The sequence below is a fragment of the Centropristis striata genome, chromosome 18, assembly GCF_030273125.1.
Source record: "Centropristis striata isolate RG_2023a ecotype Rhode Island chromosome 18, C.striata_1.0, whole genome shotgun sequence".
Taxonomy (NCBI): Eukaryota; Metazoa; Chordata; class Actinopteri; order Perciformes; family Serranidae; genus Centropristis; species Centropristis striata.
The window spans coordinates 17,036,611-17,056,011 of record NC_081534.1 but is presented as its reverse complement, the minus strand read 5'-3'; the positions used below and the strand labels follow the sequence as shown (position 1 = coordinate 17,056,011).

The window sequence follows — 19,401 nt, the reverse complement described above, 5'->3', positions numbered from 1 at the left end:
CTTACTAGCAGATTGATATTTCGATCCAATTTAAACATTGAATTTCTGTATGACTCAAGATAAGAGTAACTCAATGAGCATGCACCAAAGCTGTTCAGGCAGAATGGCAGGGTGTCAGCTAAATGATGGATTATTATGCCTCTCTATTTCAGAGGAGTGAGACTCATAGTTAATGCTTTGTCTAAGCTGAGGGTTGTGTTTGATTTAGCTTTAAAGTGCAACAGTGCCATCTAGCACACATGCGAGCACACAACACATGCAGTGTTTGTCACACTCCCACTTCAAATGAGCTATAATTGTGTTGAGTAGAACGTGAACAGCTGGCATTGTGAATATGAACACACACTAATGGACATGTGTGTGTTGACAAAGGAAGCTTTTTTGCCTTTCACACTGTAATTAAATGGATCAAAACATGTTAAAAATTTGGCAAAGGAATGGTAATTTTGCACAAATGTTTATGTACAATAGAGTTAATAATTTTAATGTTAGATACATGTACTGTGTGTTTGTTTAAAGACCACATCTATAGCACAAGTAAGCATTTTCAGCTCACCATTTTCACTCGATAAATGCATTGTAATTCAGTATAAATGCCCTGAAAAAGTATGATAGATGTGTTCCTCACAGAAAGTGTTACTGAATATTTAGTCAGGCTTTTACATCACATAGTAATTATAATAAATAATAAATAAAGAAAACACTAAGTTGCTAGTATTGATGATGTAAATACTCAGCTGGTGACAGAAAAAGTGATTCTACCTTATCTCTGTTTGCAAAATGTAGTACACAAGCCTGAAGACTTAAACCCTTCATCTACCGCCGACCATCATGGGCCCAAATCTGACACACCCAAAGCCAACAAGGAGAAGGGGAAGCCAGCTGCCCATTCTAAATCTAGCTCCAAGCAGGAAGTGGTAAGATTAGGGATGCACCAATCCATTGTGTTTAATCCTAATATTGATACAGATACCTGGGCTTTTGGTGTCAGCAGATACAGAGTACCAATCTGTTACCAGTGTTAATTAATGAGCTGTGTGCTTCACTAACTTGATATAAACTTACCGAATTGTTATTTATCATTAAGATAATAGATTAAAGGTTGGTGAAAAAAAAATACATTCTCAAATAGATCAACACTTAAACAGGAATTATTTTTCCAGTATATAATGCATATAGTATTTAAACAAAGAAAATAATTGAATAGATTGGCCCCACTGTCATGATACCTGATCCAGCTATATGAGTCAGTATTGGACCAATGTCAGTGCTCAGTGTTTTTTTTATATATATATATATTTCATATGAACTTAGGGGTGAGTTATTGAGGGATAATCTTTTCACTGAATGCCAGTGGTCCCTGTGCGAAGGATTCAGATCATATCTCCAAATTGCATTTCCAAATAATATTTTGTTCCATTAAATCCTATTCGATAGCAAGAGCCAATTATATTACAGTGCTAGAAATGAAAACCATTCATTAAATGAGTTCTAGCCAAGTCATATGCAGTAGACTACTCACTCAAACCGAAGCTCATGCACTGCTTTTGTAGTCTTTACATAACGGTTTATTGTTGTCCAAACTGTATTTTCCACAGAATGCCATGTTAAGACAAGGTACATTGACAGTTGTCATGTAAACTTGAGTAAAAATGAGCTAAAGTGGTAATATTAACCTTTTTAAAGGGGAGGATGTGAAAGTACTTCAGTTGAGTACACACTTAACTCCTCTCTACAGATAATGAGATTGCTGTTGAACTCAGTCCCGACATCGCTTTTATTTTATTTTATTTATTGTGTGTTTTATCAGTCACATATTTCGTTGACTCTGAAATGCTAACAAAGAAAGACTGGCATCAGCTGCCAGCATGACCCGCATGTATTTACACTGAATCAGAGAGACTAATCACACAATGTAACCATGTGGTGTTGTATAATTCTCAGTATAATATCCTTGGTTTAGTAGTCAGAAACACAGCTGCTTGAAAAATCTTCATGAAAATTGTCCATCTAATAAGTGCCTTTTTTTGTCTCTACTGCACTTTATGTCAAGCCCTGAAGACAATGAGATTTTAAAGGCAGATTTTCAGAATATTTGTGCCCATCAATACATTTCCATTCTGAATATTGTGATGGCATTGGCAGCACAATGTTGTTGGAGCTAGAAAACATAACAATCTCTGAATTAATGAACTAAAAATGATCTATTATTTGTAATGAAGACGAGACAGCTGAACAAGTGATATAATCCAGACCGGCTGTGTACCAGACTGTCTGAGTGGCTCATTGAAAGAGAACTCATAACGTATTGTGGTACTGTGACCTTCAACTGGGATGTTTGTGTGCTCGGGCATGTGCGTTACGTTTTCATCTCTTTGTGCTTTGTGTGACTACATATTTGTGCAGAGCCTTGACCTGACAAAAGCGAACTGGACTCTGCGTGTGGTCAGTGACAAGAGCAAAACTGAGAGCATAGAGGTGATGAAGGACACAGAGAGAACGGACCAGATTAAAGCCATTAAAAGAGCCTGGGAAATGGCTGAACCAGGTCGCTGTGCCAAGGTAACCTAGAAATTGTCATTTTAATAGTGATGTTATGCAAGTACTCAATAGTTAAAGCTCTTTCAAAGGTATAGTATGTCAGTTTTTTGCATTAAAATGTCTTAAAATAACTAGACCCATGTTGCATTTTTGAAATGCATATTTAGATTATTCAAACTGTTTCCAACTATTTTCACAGAAGAAAATCTGTAATTTTAATCAAGATAAAGGTCAGTTTAATTTGGTCAATGATGTCATATCCCCTTTGTGCATGCGTCACTGTGGTGCTAATCCAGTTTTATCCAGTTTTAAGCCACATTTGTTTAATACACTTTTTTAGATCTTGGTCACTTTTAACTATATATTTAACCAAATTTATGGATTTAAGTAATTTGATGCCTGGAGCTTAAGTTATCAGAGAAACAAATGGAGCAAACATTTGCATCAACTTGGCTCATATCCTCTCTGGGAAGTCTGACTGACTGCAATGACAGCAATTGTTGTGAAGACAACAAGTCCCATGATCCAACACTCCTTCACAATGTCACCAATTTCCGTCACTTGTTATTGTTTAATTTAGAGACCCAAAGCGACAGAAAATTACATATTGTGGTTTCATAAATTGTTTCCAAAAGGATCTCCTGTAGAAATGTGAAAGGTATCATTTAAAAAGTTTTTTGAAATATTGAATGTTTTGCTGTCTTTTAGGCTTTCCAGTCTCGTCTCAAGTTTTGTAACCAACTTCAACATCAAGCGGGTGATGAGAAAACTACAGATGAATCAGAAAGTAGAGAGCAAGGTACCACACTCCTGATACTCACACAAACGTTTGTTTTTGGGCACATTCTGTCTCCACCATTTGTCTTATATAGTATGAGATATTTCCTGATCGGTTCTTTGACAGATGATTCCAGATCTGGTCCTGATGCCTCTCTCAGTCCATCTGCTCAAAAGCTGACTGATACCTCGTGCTCCTTCTCTTCCATGGACTACACTCCCTTCATCAGGTGCTCCGCCATTGTTTTTCCATTTATTTGGATTGATTATTCATAGACGGCATAAGTTTAAGGATAGAATAATGGCTACAGCAAATTGTAGCCATCCAACCGTAACGTGTTAACATAGTTATATAGTCAAGTTTCAAGATGTTTATTTTTAAACATATTTATATACATATAAAAAATAAAATATAAGAAGCATTAAAAAAGTATCAATTAAAGAAAAATAGCATATATCAAAAAATAAATATATTTTTTAATATAAAATAAATATAATAAAACATGAAAGAAGCATAGAAATATATCAGCTTGTATTTATTTTCTGAAAACTATATATATATATTCAAGGCAAAAAGTAAAAATCAAGGCGAGAATATACATGCAGAATGATCTTGTGTCTGATCTCCAACAGACACATTCATATTTATGCTTAGAGGACAGCAGTGTAGAATAAAACATAAACAACCAACTCATCTCCTTCATATATTTTTCTAACAGGCTATTTTCCTATTAAAGCTCTGTTTGCATAAAGTCCAGTTGCCTAATGTAGTCGTTGGATCACTCTGCTATTCTAGTTTTGTCTGCATGAATTAAGTCATAGCTGCGAGGCCTGGTTTTAGTCAGGGATTGTGTGTATATGTGTGTATTTTCAGTATGCATGTTGCCGTGTTGGTGAACATACCAGCACACGTACCCTCAGCAGATTGGCTCATACAGTAAAGGGTCTGCAGGAAATTGCTTGTGATTTCCTATGTTTATGACCTTTGCTCCCATTGGTGCTGTGAACAGCAGTGTTACAAGACTGCACACTTTAGCTGGCCTGAAAGGGCAATGCATGCTCTCCAGAGGACAGTGATGTATACTGTGTAATGTATAGACACTAGGGAAAGGCTAAATGGAAAAAAGACGTGCAAAATTAAAAAAGATAAATAAATGAAAGGATCTGCTTCCAGACTAAATGTTCTCATAAACAACCTCAGGAACAAATCTAATGGGTGTAGACCAGTGTGGCTTCATGTGAAGAGTCACAATCAAAATAACTGAAATTTATAAGTAATGACACAAAGTTTTTTTTGTATACATTGAAATAACTTGAGTGGAGCATCTCTTAATCTTAATTTTGATATACAGAAAAATATTTCTTAAGATTCATGCAAATTGTTGGTGAGCGATTATAAAAAAACAACAACTCTGAAATTACTGATATACTATTTGAAGAGACAAATTTTTTTTTTTAATGTAGTGACAATATGTATATATTTTTTTCTTGATTTTTGTACGGAAGCCCAGGCAGATGAGAAAGAAATATTCTATCAATCAATTTTCTAACCTGGCTCTTGTTTGTTTTCTCGCCTGTGTTTATGACTTAAGAGCTGGTGTAAAAACAGTTTTGTCAGGATAATTTTTCTAATTGTTTCTTGTAATAGTTGTACTCATTTTTTTTATTAAAACCATTCATGTTTTTTTCCAGGTGAGTTTTAATTTCTGCATGCACTCAAAGCACAAGTTACATTCAGCGTGAGTGAGCAGGTTATGTAACATTTCTTACATGTCTTTCTTTTGGCTAGAATTTTTTTTTTAACTGGCAAACATAAATGTTTTTAGTCCCATTAGGAACATAAGATAATTGCACACTTCAGCCTCTTGTGGCTGAAATGAGTATTACAACACAAACACACCTGTCATAACTAAGGAAAGATTTCTCTGGCAAAACCTTTTTCAACTGTTATTAAATCAAACACAGGAGTGAAAACTATTGAGACCATACTTAGAAAATGGATCACCAGAATTTCTTTCCCTCTCAGGTAAATGTATGTCATCATTATATGGTGGGTCCATGAAGAATTTAGTATACAGCACACACAGCTGCAGAAATCAAGCGTATGTTATCTTGAAACTTCAGCAGTCTTTTCTCACTGAAGTGTACACACGTACGCCGACATTAAGTCAAATATTATTCAATCCCCAGTGCATCTGCTTTATGGCTGACTTGATCTAAATTGTTTTTAGATGCACAGCCAAATGTGCTTCAACTACAAGATAGAAATACAACAGCTCCACAATATAGCTAATTAAAATTAGTATGTCACCCACAGATTTAACTTCAGCTTAAGCTTTGTTAGTAGTCAGATAGAATAATCATGAGTCTTCCCTTTCCTGCTTGTCTTTAAGTAAAGTGGCAACTTTTTTATAAAAAATCAGTACCAGTGCTATGAAGGGAAGAGTCTCCTTCCCCGGTTCCCCTCAGAGTCTCCTATTGCTCTCCCTCACACCACCTCTCCTCTCCTCCCTCCATCTCTCCCTCTGTCCATCCCTCTCCATGATAAATGAGATGATATTTGGGTCTGTTAATTAGATAGCTATTTCAGGACCCCAATGAGCTCGTTGCTCCAATGAGATGTGCCCCTTTCCCATCACCTCTCCAACCTATCCTGCTGTGGGTGTGGGTGGGTGTGTGTGCCCGCACGTGTCCGTGTCCAGCTGCTAATGGCTGATGACAGTGTGGCCAGCAATCGGAGCAGAGAGAGATCCTGAGTAGTCTATTAGAGGAGTCTGATTAGTCTCCAACTCACCTTTCTCTCTCTCCCACAAAGACGCAGCACAGGGCACGTCACTAGTGCACACGCATGCATGCCACCTTCCTACACCCGTACACGCATTGTTGAAGGCCGTTAAAGAGGTTAAACAAGGGAAATGTTCATTAAACCCAAATGAACTCCATCATCACCTCCACTGGCCTCCCCTCTTCATTAAGGTATAGGAAATAGGCAGCCACATTTAGCACTTTTAACTCTATTTGAATTCTTCCCTGTGCGTGTGTGCCTCAGAGGGCTGTTCACAGTCATTTGTCTTTCAAACACATGTTGACTGACTAACTGCTTCACTTAACATCCTACAGTATGTTTGTCCCTTGTCTTTCCACACACACACACACACACACACACACACACACAAACAAACAAACAAACACACACACACACACACACACACACACACACACTCATTTCTTAACAGAATAATACACAAATCCGGAGGTTACAACCAGAACCAAATAGACTTCTCAGATAGCAATCTGTATATACGACTTGGGATATGCGATAAGACGTGTGTCACTGTGGGTCCATCATTTCCTCTGCCTATCTCTGCATTTATCTGCCACATTTCCATTTTTATTCCCCTGCCCGTGTAAACGTTGTCAGTCGTCCCGTCTCACGGAACAGCTTGTAAAAATTGGAAGAATTTGATAACATTTTCTATAGCTTGAGCTGATAATGTTTGTTTTATATCTGATCCTCAAAATATTCTCTTCAGAATTGAATAGAATCTTTCAGAAAAAGTCTTGAGCATTTGCCATAAACAAATACACCATCCAGCAACATTTTGGTTAGAGACAATATTGAAAAGTTGTATAAGGCATTTTTTCAAGAATTAAAAGTTCAAACTTTTTGAAGTGGGGTTGTATAAAGTACTTGGTCAGTTTATTACCTAGAGTAGATGGCGGTTGGCGAATCTCCAGTAAGGAGAGGCAGGCAAAATACTGGCACAGAAGCTCATCAGTTTACTGCAGCAGACAGAGGTTGCATACATATTTTGGCTGCCTAAAACTAAATCAATATCAGTTTAAGTATACACTATATTTTGAATATTTTACCTGCTTTACCTTGCCATAAGACTGTTTTAGTTTATGCAGGGGGGAACTTAGGCTTCTATGTTCTTGTGAAAGCCACCAGACTCCATTGACAAAAACAGTAATTTTATCTTGCAGAAAACGGGACGAGCTGAGCTTTCGCTGCCTTAATTGTTTAGTTTGTTTGTGTTGTTGTCTGACTTTGTGTGTTATAAACAGCTTGTTCAGCCGCACAATTAAACAAGGCAGCGGTAGAGCAGCAACTCCGATGTTCTGCAAGGTAAAATAACAGCTAATATATACTGCATATAGGAATTGTATCAGTTTGTGTACGTCTGTAGGCGGCAAAAGGATTTTCCATTGCTGATGGACTCACTGTTGGAGGAGATCCAGCAGAGGGAGCGCTTAGAAAAGATCCAGACTTACCGGTTGGTCCGAGACAATGTGCTGGAGCATCAGATACAGCAGGAGCTCAACAGGAAGGAGCTAATGAGACACCAGCAGCAGATGTATGTGAACATGCAGGTCAGTCGAGACAGAGAGAGCCGTGTGTGATGTCTAAAAATGAAGATGTAGACAGTCATAATGATCAGTTCTGACTATCAAAGTAAGGGAGAGGGAGGAAGATCTGTTGCCATCTTCCCTTTTCCCTCTGGTGAGACATCACTCTGTAATGTCTTTCTCTTTACCTCTCTGTCTTGTCTTTAGGCAGCCTTGTGGGAGCGCCGTCAGAAATTCCTCGACGCTTGCGAGGCATTTAGTAGCCGTCAGATGGCGGCCGTGAAAAAGGAACAAGAAGAGACGCAAGCTCTGGAGGAGGCCCAGCAGGCAGTTCTAGAAAAAACAGCCCCCACCTCTGCTGCCACCCAGCAGCCCAACAAACGTGCCAAGAGTGCTGGCAAGAAGAAATGATGGTCATTGGCACTGAGTTCCAGTCTCAGTTCTCCTCAGCAGACACCTCTCAACAAGTCTGCCTGAACACTAAAGAATCTCCATTTAATCACAACATCACAGCATGCACACGATGATATAATACCTGACGATTGAACCGGATTCAGAGCTATTGCCTTTTATGCCTTATAAAACAAAGGCTTTTAAAAAGTTATGTTAGTAGTAAGTGTTGTGTTGTGTTGTGTTAAAGTTTTTTTTTACTAAATATGTTTAAACTTTAACAACATTTACACTGTATTCAGTGTCATATTTAAAAATATTTTTCTACCACACAACTATATTCTTTAATTTATAACAGAGCCACTGTTCATCTACAAAATTTAATTTACAATATCAAATCTAATAAATCTTAAATGAAGAAACATGTCACTGGCTGTGTGCATTTTTCATTGGACTGAGAATGTCAAGCCATCTCACTTGCAATGTATGGATTTGACTTTTTGATGCCCAATATGCCTGATCATATTCCGCAAATCTTTTTGTTTTCTTGAAGGTCACTGTATTGATTGTGCGACTCAAAGCATGCTGGGTACAGCCAGCCTCCCATGAGCTGAGTGGTACTGATTGATTGGTTAATTGATATATTCTTGCTGATAGAAGCCCACAAGAATCCATTCCTACAAAACCAAGACAAAGTGTTGTATATGGAAAATGCAACACAGTTAGGTTGCAGATCTTTTCAGCAACATAGTAACTATGGATTACAATAATTCCCAACTTTAAAACGGATAGGTTTCTAATATGTATAACTGTTAATCAATTGGGGTTCTTTGTCAAATGATTGTGACATAGTTAGTAAGTGCCCTTTATCTTAACATTTCAAGTGCATGTAGTTGGTCTGAGTCAGCTGACCAGCTGAGGAATGAGAAGCCAAATTGAAAATGAAAGGGAAGAGGGTGCCATCTAGTGGCTGCGGACATTAATAAATTTTCATTACCATGCCTGCACTATGCTGTTTTCATGCTTGACAATAATGAATAGTTCAATTTTGTGCTTCTGCATGAAGGAAATTATTATTATTCTCTATGTGTTAGAGTGTGTGGATGTGTGTGTGTACAAGATAGCAGGGTGAGGGGAGTTATTTGTGCCTGCTTGTATGTGTGTGTGCATGTGCAAAGTCATCCTGCAGTAATCCGCTCCTACTCTGAAGCCTTTGTACTCTGCTGCTGCTGCTGACAGTTCATTTATTAAAATTCTTCTTTGCAGGAGCTGATTCCCCTTTCATCATGATATTGGACTCAAATTAGGAGTATACAATGTATGATTCAGATCTTAGTAAGACTCGTACAAGGATGCTGCAGACACGAGCAAACTTAAATTTGTTTATGTGTGAATACTTTCATGCAGCTTTTAAAAAATGAATCCACCTCGTGCTGCTCTGCAGGAAACTTTGAGCACGATGTCTGCATTGCTCATTGTTTTTTCTGCTCATAAAAAGTGTGTTGCTGTGTGTACCTCACACTGCATTTTTAGTGTCTGTTCAGTCTGTCAGGCCTCATCTAGCCAACCACTATTTCTACTCTTGTAACTGCATGAGCTAATCCTGAAAGCCTTGTTCCTGGCACACAACAATCCCTCTTGACTCTGCACTGTTCCCTCTCGCCCAATTCATTCCTCCCTTTCTAAAACATTAGCTGTTATTTGCTGTTTGCCGTACCACTAAACCCGCCCTCCTCCTCCTCCTCCTCCTCCTCTTCTGTGCATGAGGTATAGTGCTTGGGTGTGAGTGTATTATGTGTGCCGCACCATTCTGTTGTTAGAGAGAGAGATCACCCGACACTCTAATTGGCAGTGACGTGTGTGTATTAACGGAGAGGCTGTTTGTTAATTGGCAGCTGTTGGCTGGTGGTTTGATGCAAATGTGTTATGAGCGACAGAAGAACTGTAACCTTGAAAACAAGGAGACAGTCGGCCATTGTGTGTGTGCGTGTGTGTGTGTGTGTGTGTGTGTGTGTGTGTGTGTGGGTGGGTGATTGCGTGTGTGCATTTGACTTCCCACAAGTAATAAGAAAATATTTGATTCTTAAATGGACCCACATAGAGGGATGATGAAATTAGGTGAAAGTAGATACACATTCCCCGAGTGGTGTGGAGACTGTGGTGGCTCTTTAATTCACTTTCCATTTCAGAGGTAATAATTCAAGAATGCCTTAATCAATTTCATTGTCCTTACTTTTGTGAATGACGAAAAGGGCATTGCAACTTGCAGGAACTGCCTGCGTGTTCATGGTTTTCTCTCTGTGTCTGTTTCTATGACAACATCTCTGTCAAATATGCAATATATATTGTTGTCTTTCAGTGAGCTTTAGATCTCACATGGCTCAGTTTCAGAGGGTTTCAGTCCTCTTCATGTTCATAATGTCTTCTATATTCAGTCACCTGTTTATCAGTTAGTTGTTAAACTGATCCATTGTATCGGACAGTGTTGAAAAAAGTATTTAGATCCCTTACTTAAGTAAAAGTACTAATACCACACTGTGAAATCCACTCCACTGCAAGTAAAGGTCCTGCATTCAAAATTTACTTAAGTAAAAGTACAAAAATATCAGCATAAGAATGTACTTAAAGAATCAGAAGTAAAGGTATTTGCTATGCAGAATGTTTTATTTTAAAAAAATATATAACTGGATTATTATTATTGATGCATTTTGTAAACAGCATTTTACTGTCATTAAGGTAGGGCTCATTTTAACTACTTAATATTCTGTTATGTGGTTTGATTTATAACAATTATTTGAAATTGATCATGTTTTTTCATGTTAAATCTCAACCTGAAAAGTAACTTAAGCTGTCAGCTAAATGTAGTGGAGTAAAAATTACAATATTTACTAATAATAAACATAAATAATCTGTGATAATAAATCGCTTTAGAGCTTGAAAATATGAGCCGTAACACACTGAATACAAATCTTTCGTGTTTCGTATCGTGGATTTTTTTTTTTTACCACAATTTACGACTTGCTCACATGATTGTTAGATTTTTCTGATGTCCGTGTCATGATTCTGTTCATAAAATCAAACAATAATATCCCAGCAGAAGGCCAAGCCAACCTTCTCTTCAGGCTCTCTCCCTGAACCTTTAGAGGACCTCAAGGTTTTTCAGAAGACACTTGGAGAACATTCGGGGAAAGTTCCTCAAAATGTTCATGGAAAATTTCTTAAAAATCCCTTAAGGGAACCTTCCTGTAACGTCCTCTAAAGGTTCCTGAAGGGAATTTAAAAAAGAAAAATAAATTCTGGGAACGAGCGTAACTCTAGCGATAACGAGCGATAACTGAGCGTTATCTAAAGGACCTCTGAAAAGTGAAGACAAATCATATGGATGTTGATCCATTTGGTCTCACAAAATAGTGTCCTCCTTTCCAAACAATGTGAATATAACAAAGACAACTAACATAAAGAGAATTTCTGTGAGTTGGCTATAAAAGGAGGGCTGAACATGCTTCGTTGTCAAGGTAATGTACAGAGATCCATTTATTTCCAAGTGCATTAGCAGACCTTCTTCTATAGAGATATGTCAGAAACAACATGTAGTTGTTGTGAAAGGTATACGTTATATAAAGCCTGACCATGTAGAATAAGTGATACTGTTACATCAACTATTATGAAGTTGGTGATTATTATTGTAATTATTATTATAGCCAGGAATGGAAGCATATGAACTCACTGTCTTTCTTTGAGAAATCCATCAAGCCCTGGAGGTATTATAAGCTGAACATTAAGCCTTGTATCAAATATCACGTATCACAAAAAAATAACAAACATATAATAAACACATTAACCTGTTCAGTCACAAGTGATGAAAATCAGTGTAATGAAGCTCAGCATTTACACTTGTTGACACGATTCTTTGGCACCACCCATAGGAAAAGCACCCACATTGTAGGTTTTGCACCTTTGAAATAATAAGTCTCCCTCCAGTGTAGAATTAAATTTATTTGAGTAAAAACTAGTAAAAATTTTTTTTTGTTTTCTGGTTTCTCGACCATAAGAGGTGTTGATTAGTGTTTGTTTTTTTACCTGTGTAAAGAGCCAGGCTAGCTGTTTCCCCCTGCTTTCAGTCTTTATGTTAAGCTAAGCTTATCCTCTCCTGGCTGTAGCTTCATACAGTTATGAGAGTGCTAGCCATCTCTTCATGTACCTCTCAGCAAGAAAACAAGTCAGCATATTTCCTTAAATGTCGAACTATTCCTTTAAGTGTGCATCTCTGAATTATGCACCACCGAGTGATTTTCTTCCATAAAAAAATAAATACTTGTTTTGCATTCAATCTATAAATCTGTAATGCCTGCAAAGAATATGCAGTGCCCTTCAAGTCTTCAGGAGCCTTCTGCTCAGTTAGCTCCTTTTGCCTTTTCTTTCACCTTTCTCTGCAGGTACATGCATTCCCCCACGCATCAATAAGCACACACACACAGGCACGAACATGCACTCCCAGCTGGCACAGGGTGGATACAGGGTCCTCTGGCTTATTGGCTCAACATGCTGCAGCATTGTCACATTGTTGTTGCTCTCTCCCTCTGGGACTTAACGTCTCTAGAGGTGCGTCCTCAGAGCCTGCTCCACTGATAAAAGACAGTAGAGCAAGAAGCTGGTGCTGTAATACTCAGCTCAGACAGCAGGGAGCAAAAGGCCAAAGCTTTACTGTATGTTCACACAACGATAGCAGTGAAGGGGAAAAGGTGAGGGCTCACAGATTGACGTCCAGGCTTTACTGCAGTAATCCAAAACCCCTGTAACTCTCTCTCTTATGCACTCGCACACAAACAGAACCCCAGACTTGCAGACGCAGAAATGCTGACCTGGTTGCAGCCTCCCCTCTTGTAACCCAACTATTTCACTCCCCTGCCTCACCTTGCTTTGGCTTCACTCTCTCTTTACTCTCTTTTGGCCCACCCTCCAGCAACGCCGCCCTCTCTCTTCAGCCAAGTATACAAAAAAACTGCAGCACTTCAGTTTTCGATGTACCAAGCGAATAAAGCACTGAACACAAGGTCATCATCACCGTAGAAAAACAGTACCTGTCATCAGATTTAGGTGACAAGAGGTATAGCGTGAGAAATCCTGTGCAAGAATGTGTTTCCATTGTAACTTACACAGATAGGCTTTCTATTTGTGGCTTCCTTATTTCCCTACGGCCCTCACTTATCAATGTATACAAGATCCTCTCCGGACTACCAGCTAATACTCTGTAAAGATTCTTGTTTGAAGGTCAAAGTGAATCAATATTTAAGCCGAGCATGTCTGTAGTTCAGCTCACCACTACATTACTTTTACACCGGAGGAATCAGAGGATTGTGTGCCACAGTGTGTTCAGACATACAGCTAAAAGTTTGTTTTTGCATCCCAGCTGTCTTCTCAAATAATACAGTCCCAACTATGTCCTCTGACAGTTATACTAACTACTACTGATGTCAGAGAACTTCCTTTGGTGGCTGCTGTTGTGTGTTTCAAAGTTGTCTATAGTTATTATAGAGAAGTCATTGCGCTTGTCAGGATACAGCTGATGTAACTTCCTGTTGTGCCACAGTCTGTCCAAAGTGTTTATTTCACAAGATCTTTGAATGGCGATTTAGACTGCCAGAGATGTGGTTCTCTGTTTTTTTGTACCTGTGTGCGTGGGTAAAGTGTTGTACTCTATGGAGGCTCGTTTGCGCCAGTAAAAGTAAAAAAAAATAAGATGAAAACTTAGCCTTGTTTTGACAAAAGTGCTCAGTAAGTTATGATAAAAAAAACTTTCACAAAGAAGTCAAAGGGAAATAAAAAGTAGTGAGAAACTACTTTAAATATTAACTTATCTTAAAATAATGAGTTTGTAGTAAAAAACGTAAAGCTTTTCCTCAAAATGACGAGTTAGTGTAGAGTAGATAATGAGAAACATTCACAAAATAATCAATTACTTTTTCAAAATAATGACTTAGTTTCTAACTCAAGTAATGACAAAAAAATGAGACACTTTCTCAAAATAAAGACTTAAATTTAAGAAATTACTTCTTATCTCAAAATAATGAGAAACTTTCTTAAAATGATGACCTAATATCTCAAAATAATGAGTTGGTATGCAAAATAATGGGAAACTTCCTGAAAAAATAATGACTCATCTCAACATAATTAGAAACTTTTGCACACTAAGTCATTATTTTGAGAAAGTTTCTCGTTATAATCACTTGGAGGATCTTTATCTTTTTTTACTCATTGATGGAAATGGCTTCTATATTATGTGCGTGGTGTTTTGTTTAGCACAGCGCTAATCATGTATCATTTGATGTCACTGCCTCACAGCTCTGTCTCAGCTGATATGTTGGCTGAAGGGTAAAGCTAATAGATAGATGGCTTGATGGGAGGATACACACAATTTCCTTAAATAGCATCACAGCGACTGCTTGAATCACAACCTAATTGCCTCGTGTCGGAGATGATTGCATTAATTCAGCGGTGCAGACTCAGTTTACACAGCAGAGCTGGGAGGTGTCAGGTTGCCAATAAAACAGGAGTCTAAGTTTCATCCCACTTTATTGGATTGTGCAACAGCCTTTGCCAATCACAGGGGATAATTGTGCGGCTTAATTCACCATCAGAGGCTCCAGAACGAGAGGAGACGGCTCACCATCGCGCTGGCTGCTGCACTGCTGGAGGAAAAGGAATTTAACCTCCCTCTGAATCTGCTTTTCGCTGCTCATTTTTCAGCACTGCTGTTGATATCAGATATTCTTTTTCTTTTTGAACCCATCAGGTCATGATTATTTACTGTCAGACATTCAGCTCTTCTTTTATGTTTCCTTTATGCATTTGTAGACATAAAATGGTACAAACTCAAAGAAAAAGAGTGATGTAGTGTCATAGTACATAACATCAAGAAATTGCAGAGGAAATAAAGCCTGATATTAGTTTAGCATAAATTCAAACAAACAAACAAAAAAGGCCCTTAAGTCAGTGATTTATGATGATAAGTATATAGAGTAGATATAAGCGATGATGTGATAGCTGGGACAGGGTTTGGGTGTGTTTATGATGAGTCTAGTAAGGTTATGCTTCAATTATCCTCTGAAACTACATAAAAGCATAGCATCTACACATTGGAAGAAATGTTACCACATTGTAAAAGAGCTTCAACTTACGACCTAGCTAGGTAGCGTTACCGTTAGCTGAAAACATAGCGTCCTTGCGGCTACTGTAACCTTTTGTGGATGTGCTGGTTGCAAGAAACCAACATGGTGACAGCCAAAATGCCAAACTCAAGGCTTCAAAACCAAAGTCCACAAACCCAATGGGTGACATCACTGTGATTAAGTATTTTTATACAGTCTATTGAAGCCTAGCTTCTCCAAGTACAGACAGAATAATCATCAAGCAATAAAAGACAACAAAATCTTCTTTTAGCTTAGACTGTTTTGCTTCCTCAGGTAAAACCTCAGAGATAGTTTTAAAAATCGACCTCCAGTATGAAATTGTAAACATGGGTGTGTCCAGAATATGTGGAGTAACGTGTTTGGGGGTCTGATGGAATATATTACATGACTCATCGATTTCTGGAAATATCCTTGCAAGTCTCTGCTTTGTCCGTCCAATATGCCCGATATAACATTTTACATTCAATCACTGTGTGCCTGGCACAGATATATGAGGGGTGTGTGTGTGTGTGTGTGTGTGTGTGTGAGAGAATCTGATATCACTAAATGCATATATTGTTGCCATAAGACCTGAAAGAGGAAAATTGTTTTTTTTTTCAACCTGGACCCAATTTCCCATGTTTAGTGACTTGGTGACTAATGGAGATTACAGTGTTTTTACAGAGAACTTCAGCCGAAAGCGGCAAAATGAGCTACAACGTAACCGGAAAGCAACTGGATTCTCCATCCCATCCTTTATTTGAATGTGCTTTTTACAGGATCTCTACAGATTCTCCTCTGCTTTAGCTAATAGTTGTCATCCCAGTCAAAATGAGCCATTGTTTTAATACAAGTTTAGTTCAAATACTGCACTACTCTTTCTGTATTCCAACACAACAAACTTTTAGCAGTGCCTCTCTCTCTCTACTCTCTACTCTCTCTGTCACGTTTCCACTGTTCTCTTCTACAAACAAGTCATGACGTTGTCAGACACCAACAAGAACAATTTGAGTGATAAGAAACAGGCACTTTTTGAGGACGTAGATTGAGGGTAGAGTATGTTCCAACCCTCACCTATGGTCATTGGCTTTGAGGAGTGACCACCGACACAAGCGGCTGAAATGAGTTTCCTGCTGCCTCCGCGACCCAGCCCTGGATAAGCGGATGGAAATGGATGGCTGGACAGAGGGATAGATGAGATTCTTTTAACATTGTAGCTTGTTTTGCAGCTGCACCTCTCTCCCTCAATACTGGACGGACTTGAGAAATTGGGTAACGCTTTATATTAAGGTCCTTGTAATAACCATTAATTAACAAATAATAAGGCCCTTGTAAGTCCTTACAAGATGCTTATTAACATTATTGTGTGTTTATAAGCTTATATAAGTGTTAATAATGGCATTACAAACACCCATGACCCACCCATTATGTCTTTGCCATGCCTTTATTAATGTTATTTTGTTTGCTTATTGATATTAAAATATACTTTATTGCTCATCTATTATAAGTTAACTATAAGTTAACCATGCTTTTTGCAACAACCGGATCTAAAGCGAGAACAATGCCTTATTACTTGTTAATTAATGGTTATTAAGGACCTTATTATAAAGCGTTACCAGAAATTGTTATCCTTGTTTCCAAAAAACATAGGAAAACAGTTTGTTAGTCCAGTTTGTAGATATTATCCTCTAATGTTTGAACAGAAAGGACTCAGCGTGTTGCACAGGCTTGGTCATGGTGAAGTGCTGACTTGATAACGTGTGAATTGATTAGAGTTGAAACCAACGGGGTGGCTGTACAAGGGGTCATCAATAATCTGTCCTGTGCTCGCCATTGATTATTGCTATCTTAGATAATAGGACAGGAGACTTCTCTGTTTCTCACACTCACACACTCTCACACACACATACACAGACATCCCTTTGAGACTAATTTTCCTTGTATTTATAAACATTTGTGTGTGCTATTAGGGAAGAGGGTAGTGATACTTATAGATCCCTATTCAAACTAAAGCCAGTGGCATGACGGTCGCCCTATATTGATTGTATAGGATTTCCCCTCTGCTCCATCAAACCACTGGGACTGACAGTAGTAGTGGTCTCGACTCATTGAGCCCGTGACATTGAACTGAGGACAGAATTCACCCCCCTCCCATGTCTCTTTCTTCAATCTCCGGATGACTGGTTTAAGTAAACTTAATTTTGGCTGCGTGCCGGCTGCAGCTTCTTTCTAAGAATCTTTGCTCCCAGAGGTCCTGTGTCACTGCAATGGTAACATTGGCAATGCCCTTTCCTTTAATAGTGGCGTCCATCTGCTCCACTGTGTGTGTGCATGTGTGTGTGTGCTCGTTGATGGTCAGCTTATCGCCTTGGCTGATTATTGGAATTGATACCAGCTGTGCTGCCTCGAGTAGAAACAAGCCGACGCCGTGTCACGTCCATCCCCTGAGCTGTTTCCACAAACATGCCTGCACACACACAAAATAAATGCAATTTCAGTCATTTCTGTTTTCGTTAGGGACGTTCGACCTTATGACCTTGAAAGCTTGATCCAACAACATGGTGGAGACGGAGCTTTTTATACTCTTCCCTCCTTTTCCCTCGTCCTTTGTCAAAAATAAGCTGTGATGCCAAGATCATAAACTCCTGCTTGTGTTAGACTCCGGCTTTTTGATTAGGAGCGCTACGGACGTGATGAAGGCTTTATGGTATTATCAATTTCTTCAACCCCCCCACTCCCCCCCTCCCCATCTCGTCATCTCTTTTATCCTCCCATCAATATTTATAAGCACCTCTGTTACCATAAGGACTGGTTGGTGGGTGCGTGTGGGGGAGGGGCTCGGGGGGACGTTTACAGATGTACCTCTAAGCTTTGTAACCATCCGCATGCGACACATCTACATGTGTGTTTGCAGGAGGGGATGTTTGACATTGAAAACATCCTCCTATTTAACCAGGCAGAGACAATCAAGTGCTCCCTCAAGGGCATTGACTCATTAACTTGCAATCCCTCTGGGACGTGTGTGTGTGTGTGTGTGTGTGTATGTGTATGTGTGTGTGCATCATGCATGTCTTTCTTAGCTTTGTATGTTTCCTCTTTCCTCCCTCTGTTTTGTGAGTGTGACCAACATCTTGCGTGAGCATCTTCTGCTTGTTCCTTTTAATCACAAGCCCGCCAGCGTGTGTGTGTGTGTGTGTGTGTGTGATGATACTGTATGTCCTCTCACTTGTTAGCAAGAGCTATACCGCATAGACTTTGTTGTATAAGGACTCAGTGGTTGGATGCCGCAGGAAGCTTTAGGGTCAGGAGCTCTAAACTCAGGTGTGCTATGATTCGCTTGATTAACTCCAGCTGTCAGTGAGGGCGGAAGGTCCATGTCCCTCCAGTCCTTCTGCATGACAGGCAGACGCCCCGACTCTCTGCGACCTGCTGTTGTCCCCTGTGTCCCTGTGGGTTTTTCACTTTCTCCAGACAGCACAGGGACTTGCCGCTATAGGGGTCAAACAGGGCTGACTGTGATGCCGGGCTCGGGGGCAGCACACTGTGCTGCTTCGGATGGATCTGTCTTGAGTGTGTGAGAGAGCGACAAGGTCTTTCCCTGTTAGGTCATCTGGAAGATTTTAAGTGGCTAAAATCCACAAGAGGTGAATAGTGTGCAAGGACACTTATTCTTTGTGCATGTGTGCATTGTTGTCTGTTTACATAACTCCACATTCATATTCTTTAGTAATTTTTAAGAAAATCAGTAAATTTACAAACATATTAGTGAAATCTAGTTAAGTACATTTACTCAAGGTGTTTTACTTAAGCGCACTTTTGCAGTAATTTAACTTCTGTCAGTATTTCCATTTTTATGCTACTTGATACTTTTGCTCCACTACATTTATATGGTAGTTAGTTACTTTGCAAGTTTTGCTTAATAACCCATTTTTGCCCAAAGGCTATATTTAGTATGGTAAGGAAAATGCTGCAATATTTGTTCTGATTGGTCTAAATTCTTGAAATATTGTAGGGATTACATAAAATTCCCATTTCTATCAATTGTCAAAACAACACGGAAAAAAACATTGTGTTTATTAAATGTTTTCCATATGAAATACTTGTAAAATATAATAGGTGTACATCATTTTCTTTAGTTCATAGATACCAAATACTGGATTGAGTCTTTGGGCCA

General features: G+C 38.8%; 1 protein-coding gene across 6 annotated transcripts in view; it reads left to right on the top strand.

The window, feature by feature from the left end:
- adgb (androglobin) overlaps positions 1-8,299 on the top strand; it is a 47,747-nt gene extending 39,448 nt beyond the window's left edge. For 4 of the 6 annotated variants that reach the window (XM_059356722.1, XM_059356724.1, XM_059356725.1 and 1 more), the window contains 6 exons: positions 787-917; positions 2,407-2,562; positions 3,250-3,340; positions 3,446-3,548; positions 7,509-7,692; positions 7,876-8,299. In XM_059356722.1, coding sequence (XP_059212705.1) covers positions 787-917; positions 2,407-2,562; positions 3,250-3,340; positions 3,446-3,548; positions 7,509-7,692; positions 7,876-8,079 — 869 coding nt within the window. In that variant the 3' untranslated portion in view covers positions 8,080-8,299. Of the gene's footprint in view, positions 1-786; positions 918-2,406; positions 2,563-2,740; positions 2,772-3,249; positions 3,341-3,445; positions 3,549-7,491; positions 7,693-7,875 lie in introns of those variants that run through there. The other 2 variants (XR_009396136.1, XM_059356726.1) reach the window with 2 other exon arrangements.
- The last annotated feature ends 11,102 nt before the right edge of the window (positions 8,300-19,401 follow it).